Source organism: Triturus cristatus, chromosome 3_2, assembly GCF_964204655.1.
Source record: "Triturus cristatus chromosome 3_2, aTriCri1.1, whole genome shotgun sequence".
Classification (NCBI taxonomy): domain Eukaryota; kingdom Metazoa; phylum Chordata; class Amphibia; order Caudata; family Salamandridae; genus Triturus; species Triturus cristatus.
The window spans coordinates 1,126,120,907-1,126,141,854 of NC_140584.1; the positions used below are offsets into that span (position 1 = coordinate 1,126,120,907).

Consider the following 20,948-nt stretch of genomic DNA (forward strand, 5'->3'; position numbering starts at 1 on the left):
GCAGGACTCCTTATTACTTCTCTTAACACTTTCTGGGTTACCTGGTGTCACTTAGAAACACGCAGGCTATGTCAGTAAGGATAAATGTATAATTGTCACAGATTACTATATCACAAGTGTTGCTACGGTTTGGGACACCCCTGTGCAGGTAATGGATCACCATGTATGGGTTATAACACACTTCTCCTATGTTCTCACAGCTCTATGTGATAGTGGCTTGATCCACCAACTGTGTAATCATTGGGGTCGTTGGCTGGCGGCTACCGCCCCCCCTGTGTATGCCACAACTCTTGGTTCCCTTTATTGGTTAATAACCAACGGAGAAGATTGAAGGGGACAGTTTTCTTTTGGTAGCAGTTAAAGGGAATTGGCTTTGCCATAATTGGGATGACGAAGTGGGAGGGGGGCGGGATGGGACGAGATTTTGAAGCATTGGTGGTCACCTATTTACTGAGATCTAATATCCAAACGTATACATACGCACCACCCTCAAGTATAATACACACGAGGGGAGCTAAGCAGACGCAAGCACATACAGCGTCAGACCTATTGGGCATTTTTGAAGATACAAGTCTCACATAGTATGACTACAGCTACACCCCTGCGATTCATAACCTGGAACGTCAGGGGCCTAAACAGTCCCAGGAAGATTAGGCAAGTTTTTATCTACCTTGATAGGCATTATGTTGATGTAGCATTACTCCAGGAAACGGATTTGCTCTCACACAAGGCAGACAAATTGGGCTACAGATGGGCCGAGCTTGCAGTGTCGGCAACTTACTCCTCATATGCACGGGGGGTGACAACCATTATACTAAGGGTACTCACTTTCTATTAGATTAGACACTCACTGCAAGGAAGGTATGTCATTATCACAGGCATACTACGAGGCACCAAAGTAGGTATTATTAACGTCTATGGTCTGAATATGGATGATCCTGACTTTTTTATGAACCTCTTGACAAAAATACGAGATCTGCCGCCTCTGGAGCTGATATGGGGGGGCGACTTGAATGCCGCATTGGATACTATACAAGACAGATCTCTAAACACCACTGAACATCATTAGTGTGCAGTCTCCATTCTTATAAACGGCAAGACGGAGTTGCGCTTGCATGACGTATGGCGTATATACGACACCCAACCACACTGGAAAGCACTCATTCAGACAGTACATGACAGCTGGTCTAGGCTTGATAACTGGCTCCTCACTGACCACGCCTCCACATGGGCTAAGGACATAACTCATCTTCCCAAGACACTATCTGGCCATAAATCTGTTATGTTAGCCTTACAGATTCCAACATACACACCCCCTCCATTTGAATGGCGCTTCAATGCCACTGCACTATTAGACCCCATCTACAAAGAAACAATTCAATCGGCGATAGAGGATTATTTTGCTGACAATATACGCTAGGTAGACAGTGCTGGTGTGCTGTGGGAGGCATTCAAGGAGACTCTAAGGGGCATCTGTATCAGTACAAATGCCGGCATCTTAAAAGATATACGAAGCCAATTGAAGAAATGCAAAGATCGCATAAAACTACTAGTAGCAGAATATGATGCCACCCATAGTGCACTCACTCTTGGTAACCTACGGGATGAGATTAATCAATACAATGCACTAGCAGATGACGAAATAAAATACACCTCCCGGCGTCATGCAGCACGCAAATTGGGTGAAGGTGGTAGGACAGGCCGCATACTAGCACAAAAAGTGCGTACTGAACATAAACAGCACACTGTTATACAAATAGAGGATGGCAGTGGGCAGATACACTGTGACACCCAAGGTATACTGACAACATTTGTGAACACATACAGCGACTTTTATAGAACGCAGCATACAGTACCAGAGCCCGAAAATCTGCAATATATTGAAGACATAGAGCTGGTATGGTTATCTGATTCGCATCGCAAATACCTAGCCCAACCTATAACAGAGGAAGAAGTACAGCTCGCTATAAAATCATTGCCCAATGGTAATTCACCTGGTCCTGACGGATACACTGGGGAATTTTATAAAGCATACTCAGACTTATTGATCCCGCACCTGCTTGAGATGTATGATGAAGCCTATAACAATAGAATCCATCCTCCAACGCTACAGGAAGTGCTTATAGTGGCTTTGCTAACGCCAGACAAAAATCCTGAACAAGCGGAATGTTACAGACCCCTCTCACTAATTAATACAGATGTTAAGATATTAGCAAAGATCATTGCCACGAGGCTGCAACCGCTCATGTCCACTATAGTCCTACATGTTGAATCGGGATTAATTCCCGATAGATCAACCACACATAATCTGCGCACCATATTTGCCCTTTTACACCAACTAAATCCAGATCTACAAGCTGTAGCGGTCCTACTAGATGTGGCTAAGGCCTTCGATTCTGTTGAGTGGCCCTATATGTTCACGATTTTACGAAGAGTTGGTTTACCACCAATGCTTACCAACTGGATCGCCCTTTTATACACTAAGCCCACTGCCCGCATCAAAGTAAATACACATATATCAGAAGTAATAGCAATACTACGTGGCACCAGACAGGGTTGTCCACTGTCCCCTCTGCTCTTCTCAATTGCGTTAGACCCGCTAGCTTGCAAAATACGTCAGAAATATGCACACACGGCGCTGCGGTTTCATCTGCGACCTATTACCATATCATTATACGCAGATGATATGATATTATACCTGCGAGATCCTGAAGAGAACCTTTCACTACTATTGCGAGAATATATAAAATGTGGGCGTCACTCGGGACTGCAAAATAACTGGAGCAAATCTGCGGTGATACCGTTAACAGGGAATACAAAAGCACCTAAACTGGAATTCCCTCTTGTATGGCAGGAGGATCCAATTAAATATCTCAGAATTTGGATACATCAAGACTCTGAATTAGTACTTAGGTACAATTATGGCGTCGCAATAGCTCACATAGAAACACAAATAAATAGATGGATCACTCTCCCCCCTCACTAGCTGATCGAATATCATTAATAAAAACGGTGCTACTGCCCAAGCTGTTATTTATTAATATACCAATACCACCACCTGCTTCAAATTTTAACAAGATACGCACGAATTTCATCAAACTGATATGGGCCAGTAAACAGGCCCGAATAAGTCTACATACCCTGTCACTCCCATATGCCGCAGGCGGCTTTACAGTCCCCGATATCTATTTATACTATTTATGCGCTCAGGCACAATATGCGTACTATTGGTATCACCCAGTAAAATACCTGCTGCACCTCGCAGTAGAAGATGGTGACGCAGACCCAATACCGCTATCCAACATACTCACGCATACACGACGTCATTTGGCAATGCGGGAAATAAATATGATACGGACAAACTCACAAGCATGGCAACGCATAAGTCAATTGGCAAACAAAACTCCCATATACACCCTGAATCTACCGCTGGCGAACCACCCCGCGCTATCTGTCACACAAGGAAAAAATAGCATGATGTTTTTGGAACAAGTGGGTATAGCACAGATGGGCGACTTATATCCCAATGGAACCTTCATCACCCCTGATGATCTGACGTATATAAGCAACCAATCGCTGTTATTCCGATTCATTTATCATAGACTGAGAGCCGCTGTCAGAGAATTGTATCCAACCTATCACATAGAACCCCCTGTCTTGCAACCACTACAGACTCCACCCACTCTAATATAATTTCACGACTGTATAAACTGGTACAAATTGAAATAGGAGCTCACACTCACAAAGCTTGTGACAACTGGAATAAATTATTAGACGTCTCCCTGACGGATGAAGACTGGGCCTCTTGTTGCACGCTCACTACATTGCTCACACCCAATGGCAATCTCCGTATCATCCATTACAAATATATACTTCAATCATACCACACTCCAGCCAAACTATATAAATATGGAATACGTGACAACGCACATTGTAAGAGATATGGGATTGACCAGGCAGATTTCGCACATCTTGCATGGAATTGTGATACGGTAAAGAAATATTGGGAAGTTGTGATTTACCACTTAGGAATGCTCATATCATGTACACTATCATGCACACCACAAGTATGCCTATTAGGCCTCAACATACCTGTGAGATCTGCAAAAAAGAAGTTGGTTGCCATAATGTTACTGCTTGCAAAATGTAGAGTAGCAATGCATTGGGATAGCAAGCTGACCCCGACTCTAACAAGTTGGATATTAGATGCTGTCTATTGTAGAGACAATTTTTTATATACGCTGAAGAACTACTAACTGCTTCTAAGCCCTCAGACATTTGGGGGCCACTCACTGTCTACCTGCGTGAACATCCTGATCTACTTAAAACAAATCATTAATCCCAATACTTGACTGTTCAGTGAGACACTGATATGCTATGTGATTGCTCCACTGTGTGTTATTGGATACCGTGATGTAATGGATTCCTCATTGTAATGTACTTCATGGGATTGTTACAGATGTGACCATTGTTATGTAAGATTATAAGAACATTCAATAAAAATAAAAATAAACAGATGGTATCTATGCAGTTTTTCCCCACATTATCCTCTTCCCACATATTTATTGAAGAAGCAAATACTTCCTCAAAGGTCAAATAGTTTATTCTTAATCTGCATGGCAGTTGCAATAGGTGAAAAATACAGTGCAGTAACCACACTGCAGCAGAGCTTTGCCAACGAGCGCCTGTTTTGGGGTATTTTTATAGAGCGTGAGCTTGACACAAAGGTATCGAAGTACCTTACACAGCACCAGTTACGTTACACAAAGTCACATTATTTTTTAGGCACAGTGTGCTCAACAGCATGTTGAGTTGATGTCAAGACTCAAACATTTTTCCCTAGTCGGCATCTCTGATGGTAGCGCCAACACCCTTTATAACGCATGTGCACATATGCAAACTTCTACTAGCGCTAGTTGTAGTGCGTATCCACCAACCAAATGCACCAATATGATGAGGAGAAACCTGAAAGAAAACTGCATCTTTTACGTTAGATGTGCTTTTTGGTAAATATGATGGGAAACCATGGTGCACTAATGCAGAATCATTATCTCCATATGAGTACACAAAGGGTAGAAAAAGAGCCCATGTGCGGTCAAGTTAAAAGAGGGTGAGAATGTTAGAAGTCTAGTTGTTCATTAGAAGACTTGGAATGTTGGGTAGTTAACTGAAAAACTGCTGCTAGTGTTAAAAGAACATGTTTCAGTCAGCATGTCAGAAAGATTTACTGACACAGATGAATAAGAAATTTGAGAATTCGGAAAATGTGTCCTCTTTTTAGGTTTCTAGTACATTAAGAATTTCTATGACAAAATGAACCTCATCATTTTGTTCAGTTCTAAAGGAAAGGCTTTTAGTTTTACAGCTTTGATTCCCAATGTGCGTCACACTTCAGCCACAAAAAAGAATGGCAGCACTTTAGTTGCTCTTTGGATCTCTGTTTGAAGCTGCTGTAGAATACTGAGGAATCAACTGACAAACTGCTGCTGTTGGAAGTACAATTTTAATCAACATATCAGACTATATACTCACATGGCTGAGAAGGATATTGTGAATTTATTGAAAATGTCCTCTCAATTTGTATTCCATAGTACCTTTCATAACGTCTAAGATAGAAAACAGTTTTCTATAAAACATGGTTCCCCAGATCTCAGCATAGGGTAAGGATTTTACACATGATAAGATCTCCCGAGAAAATGAGTATAACACCACCAACAATTGCTTTATATTGTAACTATAATCTCCTGACACCCTTGATTTGTGCTTCATTCTGTGACCCCCTGAGTCCATTACATTTTTTTTTATATTTATGTAACTTTCATGACAGAGAAACAATGTCCTTGAGTCCTGTAATAGCTTCCCCAACATATTGTTCATGTTGTGGTCAGTCAATCATGATTGACTAGTCCCCTTTCAGTTCGTCAATCAGAGCATGTACGAACAGAACCGGTACCTAACTTTTTAGCCCCTTCATGACCTTCCGCGCATCTCTTTAAATACTAATTTCTAAAAAACAGCTGAGCAGATTTTAACCAAATCACTGTAAGCATGCAGTCTGAGTACAGTGCTGAACCTTTTACCAAATTTGGTGTAATGCTATTCTGACTTTTTTTGTAGCTGTGACAGAATATCCTAGAGGAGTTGCATAGGAATTCAATGTTTTTGGAACCCATGTTTTCTTGACCCTCACTTAATGAGTCAGCCTGAGACTTAGGAACTGGGGTTGATGAATTTAAGAAATGTTTTGTGAGGATTTGTAAAGCAGTGCCAAAGTTATTAGCAAAACAGATATTATTCTCCCTATAGAAACTCTGACCTAACTATAACTACACAATGGTGTTATGTATACATACAGAATAGAATATACTGGATAATTCTCCACCACAATACTATGCATGTAGTTTCAATACTAGAGGAAATTCAGCTGATAGATTCTACACGGTATTTCATGTTTAATTCACAAATTGAAGAGTTTTTAATTCCCTCCAAGCTATAAATAAGACCCTAAACTATTAAGAGGATTATTATCCTGGGTAGAATTAAGCAGTAATTATTGCAGTTTTAAATTGTGTTAAGTATGAAAATAGTGGGCAAATAGAAAAGTGAGGCATTACAGGAGATGCTTTCACATAACAGAGTACTTACATCTAGTGGTAGGTTCCAGGCAATGTAAACATGAGATTTGTAATCATCCATCCAGACTTCAGCCACCCTTAAAGCATTCCTCTTGGTGTAGAAGCCAATGTTATTGCTGTAAGGTTTTTTCTTACGTTCAATGTGAGCAACTCTTGAGCATGGCAGGACTTCCATGCTTCCACCACATAGCCATACCTGGAAGAAGAAGGAGGAAAATTCAACACATGTAAGCAATCATAGTTTTATATTTATGTAAAGAATCTGTTCAAACCAGGTCTATAATGAGTGTGCTTGAAACATGAATACATAGAGTAGTACATAATCTACAATGTGAAGCACTAATGACCAAACTTGCCTTTGATATGCTCAATTTAGAGTTGGGGAAGTATTGTGTTTAGACTGCTGGAGCCTCCCCTGGGACTGCTGGTGTATACCACTGTCCCGGTAGGCTGTCCATCAATGGGCACCAATCTAAAAAAGATGGATGCCCTCCATACTGAGGGCAGGATGACCGTCACTCCTTTTGCCTTCTCGTGTCTGCTATGCAAGGCATGCCAGACGGTTGCCAGGAAAATGTAGAATGGCCCTCAAGCACAGGGTGTGTCTTGTCCTTGATGTTTTTATATTAAGCAAAAAATGTTTACAATACAAAAAGGTTGCCAAGCAGGTGCTTCAAGCATGGTGCCCACTCAGCAAACCTTCAGTGCAGAAACGGGAGCCTTTCCGGCGTTGCCTGTCTTTACTTCACAGTAATCGCCACCTTGTTAGGCATGGTGCATTATGTATCGATCTATAAACTGGACTGTCTGCCAACCCCTAAATGGTCTCAAAGCAACAGATCACAGTAAAGAAAATGTGATCTTGCTGTATTTCACTTTGAGGCTATGCAGGAAGTGCATCTTTTTGTGTAGTCACCCTATTTTTTCTGACTGTAGTGGTATATTTAATTCTGAGCACTGGGGACAGCCAAACATATCCCTGGGCATTTGCTCTGCCACTGAAAACCTGCTCCAGTCCTTAACACTGTTTGGCATACCTAATTCTTTTTAAAGCCACAGTAATATGGCGCAAATTGCACCAATGATACAAAGCATAGAGGTCGCATGCGCAATGCTGTGTACCATTTCATCATACATCAAAGTAATCTGTTTTGACAAGTGACAAAACTCAAAGTGTTATCTGAAGTATAACCCGCACCAGCCTTTCTCATTGTAAGGTCCAGGTATTAGTAATAAAAGTCATATTTTCCATAAAGCAGCCCAAGCCCAAGTTCCCAAGCCCAAAAAACGTTTGTACGCTATGGTGATATTTATCATTGTAATAATTATCAAAAATCTAATACATCAGTGTACATGGATTGTTGGTAAATATGCTAAATATGTTTTATGAAAAAACTGTTCATTTTTGTCATAATCTAGATAGTCACCAGCTTCTCAACTCTGCTGAAAAGGTATGACGTGTCTGCAAAGGAAAAACAAAGGATCTCAAAGCAAATCGCCCATTTGCAAAGCTCTTCAGGAAGTCATGGGGATGTTCACTACAGGACATTCACCTATTGCTGTTTAGGAAAGTGAGGTGAGAGGGGAAGGCACAGATGGTTATACTACAGTAAATGGGGAGGGATAGGACATCAGGTAAACATCACAGGACCTCCATAGCTAAACACTGTTTAACAATGGGAGTGACCTCCTGCATGCAGTGGAGGCTATTATGGTAACCTTATCCCAACATGGATAGGTAGTACTGCCAGGAAGTGCCAGTTAGAGGGAGCTCTTGATAAAGAGGCACACAATATTTATAGAGAACCAATGTTAAAATGACATGAAGGGTGAAACAACTAATTGTATTGATGCTACCCTAGATAAGATTAAAAAGAACTATGAGGATGTGCAGCGAGTACCAAGACTCTAGCATCCCTTATTGTGCCAACGTGTTTCAGTCTATATACTGCATCTTAGGGCAGAAGGCCTTCTTCAGGGCTAAGTGTGAACTCTACCTAATCTGTGTATTCATTCATGCAGTTAGAGTCAGGCCAAATAGTGAAGATTATTGATTTATTCACACCTCTAAGGGTAGTGATCTCAAAACTGTGATACACTAGTTATCGGATTTTAACTCCTCATGCTCAGGAGGGGCATCCTCTGTAGTAAATCATTCCTCCAAGGTTTGTGCTTAATTTCTAGCACAGGTCTCATAGTTAAAGGGTACCCTTCCAAAATATAATAATATGCTCAGACTAACTTTACAGCTTTTCCCACGTTGATTGTATGCAGTGCAGCACACTAGCAAAGTTTGGAAAAGTTGTAGAAAAAACCTTTTCTCCTACATTGCTCCTATCCAAAGAAGCAATATTTTTTGGCTCAAAGCCCTGTTTACTATTGGTATCAGCAAGGGAGTTGCCCGGAAAAAAAAATAACCTCCACTTTTGACCAAATTTCTAAGTGATGCGAAGCAAGTAAACCGGGCCCTTCCTATAGCAGTTTCTATCACCCTTACATCCACTCATCTATCCATCCATTCTGCTGTGCTTACACCCCTCTATCATCCTTCTATCTTTCCAGCCTTCCTCCATCCTTTCATTATTCTAAATATACACTGAGATTTCATCCATCGGTTCTCAAATAAATCCATCCTTTCACCTTTCATTTTTTCATCCATCTGTCCATCCATCCAGTTACCATATTCTTCACACATAAATCTATCCATACTTCCAGTCTTCTACTTATTCATCCTTTCACTCTTCATCCCGTCAACCATCAGTCCTTGCATTCATCCTTCATTTTTTCTTTCACCGACCATTCCTTTCACATTACATTTCACTTTGCCTTCCTTCCAGCTTTCCCCTTTGTAGATTCGACAAAAATTCTTTCTTTTCTAGCAATATCTATTCTTACTTGCCTTTCGCTCTCCCACTATTTCCTGCTCTTTCTGCAGGTTGTTTCCTTGTTTCCGTCATTTCATTCTGCTTTTCTGAACTGGGCTTACCTAAACACACTTGACCCGACCTCTCAATCATGTCCTGCTATTCCATAAGATCGTGTTTTGTCTTTTAGTGGTTCCCTCTACTTAATCTCCTAAAGAGGGGGGTTCACAAAGTCACTGGTTAGGGCTCTTTATCAAAACACATGGGCGGTAGCATGGAAAGGCCCACGTAGTATCCATAGCTTGTCTCCTTGATGCAAAGTTATGCATGCTAGCGTAAAACTCAATTTGCATTACATTTAGACCAGTTTCAGACTAAAAATAAAATGAAAGTAGTTTAACAAGATTTTGAGCTAGCTTGCTTATTTCTATTGGTTTTGCATCTGGCAAGAGCCTTGATAAATCTGTCCGTTTTTTTCTATATAGATCTTGTAATCCTTTTAATTAATACTCTATGTTCCTGTTGACATATGAGTTGCCAAAACTGCAACTATTCTTTTCGAACTATCTATTTACTCCATATTTTAATATCATACTTTAACCTACACAGAAACTGTTTTTAGGTCTCGCCTACGCAGCGCGCATGCGCTGCCTAGGAGAGACCTTTAGTCATCGGCACAGCTTTGCAGCCAAAAGCGTGCACGTGTTCCATTGCCTTCAATGGCAACGCGTGAACATGTGGAGATTCACTTGCGGGAGCGAGCGGCTCGCGCCATATGTTATCAATTATCGTGGTGCCAGCCACTCGCTCCCGCAAGCGAATCACGCAGGCCCCCTCCTTTCTCCCCTCCCCCTGCTGCCACGCGAGGCGCGTGTGTTTTTTTTTGTTTCATAGCTAACTTTACATCAGTTTTGTTTTACATTTTTGTAGACATTTTTATATTAAGCATCTGCTTGTTTAAATCTATGTTCTAACAAGTGTTCTGGTGCGGTCATTTCCTCCAATCCAAACACGATTACTAGTATTTTTCAATAGCTTATCAATTCTTAAATACAACTCTTATTTGTCATATTTATTATAATAACTATATTTACCTACAATGGCTTAAGTGTGGATTAGCCTTGTTTGCTCTCCGGTGTGTTAATGGGCAATGCAGACTTTTTGTTCGCACAAACAATGAATGTAAACTTTGGGGTAGCTGAGCATATCAGGTTTCCCAACTGAGCCTCACGCAGCTTCTGCACCTTTAACAAGGCGTGTCCGCCGGTTTAATGTCGGAGGAAGCATTAGCCGATGAGCTATGCTGTTCACACTAGATCGCATCCCATTTGCACATTCTATTGCTTCCCATTAACCTACTCCCTTCCGCTGCTCCCTGCCCGAGCTGCTGAGTACGCGGTGAGTGGCTTGAGGCGTTCAATAACTGGGGTCTTTGTTTCCGGTGACTATATCCAAAAGTCCTAAAGAAGGATTTATTGTTAACATGTTTATTATGAACACCCGGAGCTCCCAGCAGCTATGGAAGTGGCAAGTGCTATGCTTCGGCTCCCTCTGGGGCGGGGTCTCTCAGCTCTGGTACTCGGTGCTGGAGGAGGCAGTCGTGGGGAACGTGGCTTGGGACCTGGGGCTGGACGCAGCGTCTGAGCGCCGGCTGAGCCACTCCTAAACATACAGATGTTATTTTATTGTTAGACTATCGCAGATGACTGCAAACTCTATTTGTCGATGTCCTTGCAAAATCCTTGCTTGCTATAGGCAATCCTTCTTCTTTGTCCCTCATTTTTATTTTGTTTCCTCCCACTACAACCCAAAACACACCGGTAAAAGACATTGTGGTTTACAACACTAATAGCTCAAACTCTCACAAATTTGAGACCAATTTGCATTGCAAATAATTTTATTTCAGACAGTATATCAACTCTAAGGGGGATATTCACAAGGAGCTATCACCGAGTTAACGGCACTTTATCGCAGCCAAAGTTGCGATAAATCGATCGCCCCATTCACAAGCTGGTGTTAACAGCCCACAGCACCAGTTTACTCGCGATAGCAGCGGCAAAAAACCTTGCCACAGAAGACCACGACAACTATTGCCAATGAGATGCAGAGTAGGCCTTCCCGTGCCCAAAGCCGTGACAACACCACTCCACAACATTCACAACGACCAGCCAGAACTGGGATAAGAACACAAAACAGGCGATAAGGTGTGTTAGCAGCAGGAAAATAACACCTGCTGTAACGTGGTGCAATGTCGGACCACAGCCTGCACCACAAAAGGGAGACCACCCCACAGGAAGGGCACGGAGCCACTGGTCATGCGGCCCTGAAACCCAAGAGGGCCACAACACCCACCACCACCACCCCAGGAGCCAACACCCACACGGAACACCTCCTGGACCACCACCGAGGCAGCGCCGACAAAGACAGCGGACCCCCAAGAAACGCACCAGCCACACAGACCCAACACCTGACAATGTAATTGCCCACTACAGGCTTAAAAGGACATCCTACGCATCCTGACCAACAACGCCCAACAGGCCGACGGCACCCTCAAAGTGGACAACCAACATCCCACCTCTTAGAAATGGGATTTCTGATTGGCTAGGGCTTGCGCCAAAGCCAGGCAGAAACCACCACTCTAAGTCAGGGCTGGGGAGTTACACGCCAAAGATAACCCCTGCTCACCCCCTTGGTAGCTTGGCATGAGCAGTCAGGCTTATCCCGGAGGCAATGTGTAAAGCGTTTGCGCGCGCACACAGCAACAACACCCTAGGCCCACCACAAAAGAAACTCCACACAAGGTTATATATAAAAAATAGCCTTTGTATTATAATAAACACATTAGATGATAATCACATAATTTACACTGTGCCAACTGGCACTGGGCAGAATTTTACAGGGGACTATTTACACAAGACTGGGCCACATGGACCACTCTCAGAATTAGCACAAATCACCAATTGTAAATGTAGAACATATACCAACTGGAACACAAATTTTAACGGTAGAGCACAACCAGTAACTACAGGCGCAATAATGACCTCAGCATTATCATAATAGAATCAGGTATAAAACCTATCCTGTATACATCACAGGGGCATAACCACATTATGCAATTTCTCATAAGTCTAACGCATTAGACCTTACCTCCTAAGTATAATTACACTAGGGGCGTACATCACACAGGGAAGTATAATCTCCCTAACATAAACCTAACAGGTAAAACAACCTCCTATGCAGAAATCATACCTAGAGGTATAAAACACAGGGTGCGCAAAACATACTGCACACAGTACATTCCCTAACACCAATAGCATTAAGCTAGGGCACGCAAAACATACTACACACGGTACATTTCCTAACACCATAAGCATTAACACAGGGTGCGCAAAACATACTACACACAGTACATTTCCTAACACCATAAGCATTAAAACACAATAGTACTTCAATCACATTGGGGTCTAGGTTGCGCCAGAACCTAAACGTAGCAGCTGCCCACTACTTGCTGGGCAGCTGGGGACAAGAACAGGGCCTAAACGCTGCAGCTGGCACTAAGTGCTGCGCAGCTGTGGAAGTCAAATATGAGGGAACCAATGTGCCCCACGTTGCAGCCATCTGTTTCAGAAAACAAACATGTCCCCATGGAGCGCACGGGCTCCTGCAATAAATGTGCGCCAATATAGAAAAGGAACTTGCCCCAAGGTACTGTGGAGCGCACTGACGTTTTAAATAAAATATGCCCCCGTTGTTGAAGCCACCTAGGCTCTAAGGATGATGGGGCCAACGTTGGAGCCACCTCAGCTCTGAACAAACACGGCCCATGTTGGAGCCACGTAGGCTCTGAAAATACACATACCCCCGATGGAGCGGCCGTCTGCCATGAAGGGCCGCTCAGGCAGTAGGCACCAGCACTGGTGCCTCGGTCCCCTCCTTCCCCCCAGCCCTCGTCACTCAGCTGCTGGGGCGAAGGTAGGACTCTACTCCTCTCGTGGCGCGGGGCTTCCCCTCACTCTTAGGAGCCCCGCGCTGCCGTCAGCGGCGTCGCTCTTCACCCGGGCCCCCGCCTGGGACCCGGGGCTTGCCTCCATCAGGCCAGCACTCAGCGGGGCTTCCCTCCCAGATGGGTGTCCCGCGCTGCTCTCTCTCTTCACCCGGGCCCCCTCCTGGGACCCGGGACTTGGTTGTGGAGCCCGCAAGGCTCCGGGGGCATTTCCTCTTCCCCTGTCTCCGGGAGGCGGGGTGGGCTCCCGTCCTCCCTCCGGCCGTAAGCTCCGGTGCTGCAGCTTCCCCAGAAAAAGGCAGCACTTCCACTTCCGTCCTGCAGCCCCGCCCACAACCAGGCGGGCCGCGGACTCAGCGGTAATTTTTGAATGCGGCTCGGGCCGCGGCGGTGAAATGCGGGGTGGGCACCCGCTTCGACTATCTGGGAAAAAGCGCCACGAGGGGTAGGCTCCCTCCAATTTTGGCGATAAAGCAGGGTGGGCTCCTGCTAGTTAACGGAACCAATAACGAAATGCCACCAATAAAGTAGATAAATAGCAAGCGGGGTGGGCACCCGCAACAGAACACCATGCGGGGGAATCCCTTCGTCAGGATTCCCTCAGAAGATCGCAGCCCAGCGCTGCAAAGACACGGCACAGGCTCCCTCTTGAATCACAGGGGGCCAATTACGATAAAAGCGCTCCCAGGCGCTAGAAGGATGCAAAGGTCCTGGGACAGAGAAAATCAATCCAAAAAGGTCCCAGGAGTCCCTCAGGCATCCAGGGGCTGGGCAGGGCCTTCCCCTGGCCCCAGCAGCAGCACACCCCTGGTAGATTCAAGTCCAGAACAAGAACATTTTCATGGGGTCACAGCCCCTCTTTTATACACAGAATCCTTTGTCTCCAAAGGTGCAGGGAAGGGGCGAACCAGATGCAACTGGTTCCTGAGCACTTTGTTTTGCTCAGCCCCTCTCCCTATTCACAGGCCAGGCCAGGGACATTAGACGCACCACAGGGGGTGGAGCCAGCATTGTGTGGGGAAAGCCCAGCCCTATTCAGGTCCCAGGTGTACTCCTCCCTGCCATCAACATGCAGCTCTCTCCATTCACCACCGGGGCAGACCCATCCTGACTCCTGGAGCCAGACACACCAGCCAATCACAAGCCAAACAGTCACTGCACCATTATTATACAGACAGGCCAGCTTCTAAAAGTGGCACTTCTACATGAGACACCGTAACGCCGCACACATCATTGCGCAGCCTTCACTCTCACGAGTTCGCACATACCAAACTCGACCCCGCACTCCTCTCACATCAGGACTTAACACGGTCACTCAGATCCTCCATGTATTCCTATGGGAGGGCAGGTCAGTCTCACCAAACCATACACAGAGCGCACACGCTTTCCACTGGGACACAGTGTAAAAGCGCCTAGAGGCCTAAAACCACTAGTACAGCACAGGAAAAAGGCTAGGATAATGCAAAAAGTTTTAGGGGTGAACTTGCCAGAAGGGCCAAGTCCATCACAACCCCACACAAAGCTGCTGGCTGTGCTGCACCTGTTGGCCCCTGCTACCCCCCAACCAACACCAGCCACAGTCGGAGGAGTCACACAGCCAGCCACATTCAAGTCCCTCACACCTGACCTGGACATCACCATCAGCCTGTTACCCCAGTCCCTATATGTCCAACACAATGCACAAGACCTGCTGGACACCAAGCAAGGCCCATACGCCATAGCTGGATGCACGCACGTGTCGGGGACACTCCACAGCACACATGTCATACCTGTCCACCCTGCCGACACAGCACACAATCACCGCAACAGAAAGCACACGTCTCACATCAATTTGCAGGCAACAGTCGAGCACCGTGGAACCTCCGCCAATCTCGCCTCCAATTACCCAGCCAGTGTGCACGATTCCTCCATCCTTCGACAGTCCATCAGCAACCAGCGTCCCCAGGATGGCACCAAGGGAAATGTAAATCCCCTTGGCAAGATCCAAATGAACACCCCACTCACCTCAATTCCACAACCATACAACTCACAACTCTGGCAACACACACGTCACAAAATCAAAACCAACATGCTAAACAACATGCCCACCCACCCGACACGACAGAACAACTCACAATAGTAACGTGGGCAAACCGTGAACATGAGCCATAAACAGCAAGACACCTCAGTCACACACAAGCCCACTGTGGGGAGAGGTGGCAACCAGGCATGTGTGAAGGAGGCAGGAAACCCATGACTTGGAAAGCACACAATGCCAAGCGTGGCGGAGATGTGCTGGACAGACCGCAGCATGCAGAACACACCCATATCCATGGCGACATACATCTCTGGTGTATGGGGTGTAGTGGACAGTGGACGCAACCATGTCACCCCGGCCAGTGGGGGAGTTTGCAGAAATGTTGCCTGTTACATCCCCCCGTAAGCGAGAGCAGAGTCGGATGGCCTGGCGTACGCCAGGCCAGCGTAGGGGTGTGAAAAGAAAGCACATAGCCCTGGGCGTGGTCCTCTTCCGGAAAACCCAATGTCTCTGCCAGGGCGGCGCCTCTCACTACACCACAAGGCCGATGCCGTCCTCCTGAGCTGAGTTGCCAGCGATCATGTGCGCCTACTATACCCCGGCCTGCTGGATCCCGAACCTGTCAGGCCCGCCCCGCACAGCCAGGCCACACTGATCACCTTCTGAGACCGGCGTGTGTCAAGGAGGGTCCACCACATGCCGGTGCAAGCTCCAAGCACCAGTTCTGTGACCTCTGCAGCCTCCGTAGACACTCACTGGCCCCCTGACGCTGGCCCACATTACTCCTTCCCCATTCACATACTACACCAGCGTCCTCTTCGGCCCAGTAGGTCCCACATGTGAAACTGTGTCCTGAGTCCTGAATGGCAGTAACCCCAAAGCCAGGGCAGTGGCCACAACACCAGACCCCCCCAATCAGTGAGGCATAGGTCCATATGGGCATCTTGCAACACATGGTGCCACTAACCCTGTTCAATGCCAACCGGTGACACGTGGTGCCACTAACCCTGTTAAAATCCAGCCAGCGACATGTCGTGCCACTAACCCTGCTCAACGCCAGCCGGCAAGAAGTGGTGCCACTAACCCTGTTCAATGCCAGCCGGCAACACGTGGTGCCACTAACCCTGTTCAATGCCAGCCGGCGACACATGGATGAGGGACCAGGACTACCCTGCGGACCAGTAGGTCCCACATCCAGCACCTAGTCACGAATCACGAATGGCAGAGTCCAGTGGTCGCAGAGAGGAGTAAGAGGAAGATGCGACTCAGTCTGGACGAAAGCCAGGTCACAGTCACGGAGGTGACCGCACACTATCAATAACTGACCTGGTGCCATCAGCCCTGTTCATCGCAAGTCCGTGTCCATTGGTGCCACTGAACCTGAACTACGCAGGCCGGTGGGGCCATCCAACCTATGCCGGCGACACTCGGTGAATGGCCCGTGCTGACCGCTGCCGCAGGCCTACACTGCGGTCCAGCAGGTCACACATGTGGATCTGTGTTTTGGGTAAGATGTGGAGGAATCCACACCGTTGGTCACGCCTCATCGCAGGCGGCATCCCCAAACTGCACTGGTGCCACTAACTCTGTGCACAATGAGTCATGGGCACCATCTGGTTGGACCTTGGTGGCATCAGAGCCCATGGCCTGGTGGTTTTCTGCATCTTCTTCTGGCTGGACCGGACTTGGTATCCGACATGTGTCTGTTCCATTCATCTCCACCATATTGACTGTATCAGCGTGGGCCTGCCCTCTGCATCCTGCCCTGGGGCTACACCTTCCACTGTCCATCGAGACACTCCATGACAAGACCCCTTGTCATCTTGTGAACCTGCTCTGCACCCGTGACCCTGCCCTAGTGCACCGCAAGTCAGCGGCCCGTGGCAGCAGGCACGTGCAGGACACTGTGCATCCGGGGCTACTAACTCTGTGCAGCACAAATCATGGGGCCTTTATGGTTGTATGGTTGTGTCCTTTACAATGTACACTGTTGTCGATTTCTGACTGCACCAGACAGCCCTTGTCATCTGCTGTGCACACACCCCACACACATCCAACACAAGTGTCACTCGGTAAGTGTGTCTGATAATAAATGTGGCCGTGCGCACGTGCCCGTAGCCATTCACACCATCTGAGCAAGTATGTCCATGTGTTCATTGTGTCAGCTTTATGGGCACGGGCCCTGCAACATCACAGTGTGCTGTCTTCTGCGGACGTTGCCATGTTACCTCAGAGTTGGCAGTGACCCTGGACATGTAGCCAAACACCTGCCCCCTGCATGCACAGACTGCATGTGCTTGTTCGGCAGGGGGGGCAGGGCGTGGTCCGTGCCTGGCCCTGTGCAGGAAGTGCGATAAGTGGGTCTCTGTTTTGGGGTGTTGTCGCCACCAGGGCCACAGTACACAATGCTGCAATGTGGCATGTACCAGGAGGGCGGGCCCGCAGGTACGGAGACATGTAGGAGCGCAAGGACGCTCGGGGTCTTGGCACATGCATGCCAGGTGTGATGTGTATCAGTCTAGCGGATGTGTGAGTCTGTTGAGTGGCCTCATTTGCTGCGCGATCCCAGCCAGCCATGGGCTGGACACCTGTGTCCGCCGTGTCAGGACCATTGTCCTACACCCAAGTAGGTGCACACCTTCGAAAGCCAGCGTCGCGGAGTTGTTGGGATGGCGCTGGACATGCGCGGACAGGCATTAGAATGGTGTCCCGTAGAAGTGCATATGATGCAACCGTGCAGCGCACACAAGTGTGGCTGCCCGTGGCAGGGAGGAGCAACTGTGTGGCAATGTGACACACAGTGAGTCCGCTCATGTGCATCATGCTGGGCATACCATCCATGATTCGCACTGTCGCAGTCGTCCCACCACACCCACCACCGGTCTCTGTACGTCTCCTGTATGCATGCAGTTGGTGAATTTACTGTGGGATGAAAGGTCCTTTGTCTGTACTATCAGGCGGTACCACATCTGCAGCTCCAAGCAGGAACTTGCATGTGCCCAGCACCGTCTGACAGATACAATAGCATTTGCTTGCGACTCCCACAGGACGCACTGCCTGGCGTGCGACCAACATGTACACATCCCACACGCAGTAGTCCATGGTCGTAGTGGCGTGCGTGATTTGACCTTCACACGTACTCCCACCCCACCCAAGACCTGCAACCGTTGCACACAGACACTGCTCATTGCACCGAGCTGTGCCATTTCATCCACAGGACTATCTCAGGGCAAGCCAGTGCCGCTTCTGGCAGAGCCACTGACGCAAAGGCAGACCATCCCGGACACATGGTCTACTCCAGTCACGTGGAGCTGTACCGTGCATGTCTGCTGCATGTACTGGGGGCACTGCCGTTGGCAGTGCTGCAGATCAGTTACCGGCTGAGCTTCCGCCTTGTGCACGTCACCTGCGTGCAGCCTGTGTTGCATTGTCGCTTGTGCATATTCGAGTGGCCCATGGATGTCTGCCTCTCCAACGTAACGGTAGCTGACCTGGATTTCGACGTGTGTGTATGCCCCCTGTTGGCCCACAACCAGGAGTGTCACCGGGATGACCGCTTATGGCATGCATGGATGTTTGGCATGCAGGCTGGAAACTGGACCTGGGAGATTGCACAAGTCGTCGTGTGCAGTGAACACATTAAGCCACTACCCGATTGGGCTTTGGTGCACAATGGGTCCAGTAGTTGGAGTCAGCACATCTGTTCGGGTCAGCCGATGGATTACGTCGACAACATGTCAGATGTGGTGGGCAACAATCGCTCATTGGAGATGTTGGCCTACATCGCTGCACTAGTGTTCACGGACGAGTGACAAGGTACCTGCAGCCACAACTGGATGTGAGCCATTGCACTTGTCACGACACATGGTTGCATGTTGTGGATATGGTCACATGTCCGGAGACAACAGTGGACATGGCTGCATTGGCCAGGACTCATGTTGCAGGCGCGGACAACCAACGCGGGTTGGCACTGACTTGTGTTGGTGAGGGACTCCCTCAAGGTGGACATGGGCGCTTTCCTACGTTCCTCATTCAGACATGCTGCTGAATTTGCACACCGTGGCACTTCGCTTGGCCGTACTGACTCGCACTTGTTGATAAAGTTTACGCACTTTCACTTGTCTCCAACTGTGTTGTGTCTTGATTTGTATGCCAATATGTGTGTCACAGACTCTCTGGCTCCCTGCCATCCATGCATTGCTACCCCATCAGGACTGTGTGTTTGTACTTTGCAGATGCGTATGACCATTTAGCGGCCACAGGCGGGTGCACTTGTGTCCTGTGTTTGGCTGTGCACAAGTTGGTGTTTGTACCACATTGTGTTTGGTGTTGGGGTGCCCTGCTTCCTCTGTGTGTGTGGGATGTCCCTTCAGCTCTGATTTGGCTCACTCTTCTCCCTTTCAGGTGGTGTTGTCTTCACTTCTGTGCTTGTTCAGTGGTGTGACATTGCTGGGTTTTGTGACTTGTGCTCCTGGTTGGTGTTGTTACCCTTGGGCATGGTTTGTCTGCAGTTGTGCTGTGCTTAGTTGTGCATGTGTGCCATTGTGCCCATCTCCCCCCGTCCCCCAGTCCCTGCTTGTTCCTCTCCCTGTTGCTGTTGTGTCTGTGATTTGGTACAGTTTTGTATCCCCAAGACCTGCCACCATCTCCAGACTGATGTGGTGGACACCATTTCCTCCATGTCATCTAGCTCCTGGTGTGGCGCTGGACTCCCACCTCCGTTGTGCATTGCTGTCTTCTTGTTGTTGGTGTGTTTGTGCTTGTTTGTGCCTTTCACATCGTTGCTGGAGTTCTGGTTTTGTGCTATTGTCCTCCTCCACTCTCAGGCTGCATTCATCTTGTCCAAGTTGGCCTGCCATGTACAATGTTTTGTTGCCAATGGGTTTGGTGGGGTTGTCTGCTGGCTCGGGTTGCCTCCATTGTAGTTGGCTGTTGTTTTCTGTTTGGTCTGTCTTACTTTTTCAGGCTTTTGTTGTGCTTATTCCCACCTGCCATGTGTTTATCCCTGCTTGCCTCATCATGGATGGGCTCATCGCAAGTTTTCTGGTGTTGTGGTTTGTGTTTTTATCTCCGTCGCAGTGGTTGTATCGCGGACATTGGCTGCGTTTTTGGCGGACTATCGCATGCTACCGCCGTGTTATGAATTCCACGTTAACACAGGGTTATTTTACCGCGATGGGCTGCGATGTGTAAAGTTGCATTAGCATTTTTTGGTGATGTTTAGCACACGTTTTTGTGAATCTACCCCTAAATTTCCTATAGATAAATTTGTATCTCATACTCTGATGCTTTTCTGTATTTAGCCATTGTTAAACAATTCCTTTAATTCTTAACATTCCCTGGTTATCTGGCTACGGATATGTTAATAGTAACTGCTCTCTCTAGATATATTTATTGTTTACAATTGTTACTCTTAAAATGTTTACAGT

The 20,948-nt window shown here is 47.1% G+C and overlaps 1 protein-coding gene across 2 annotated transcripts in view; it reads right to left on the reverse strand.

Annotated features, from left to right (window-relative positions):
- LOC146859237 (polypeptide N-acetylgalactosaminyltransferase 17-like) overlaps nt 1–20,948 on the reverse strand; it is a 1,122,647-nt gene that overhangs the window by 279,566 nt on the left and 822,133 nt on the right. For both annotated transcript variants that reach the window (XM_085649922.1, XM_085649923.1), the window contains exon 7: nt 6,646–6,831. In XM_085649922.1, the coding sequence (XP_085506048.1) occupies nt 6,646–6,831 (186 nt within the window). The remainder of the gene's footprint in view (nt 1–6,645; nt 6,832–20,948) is intronic.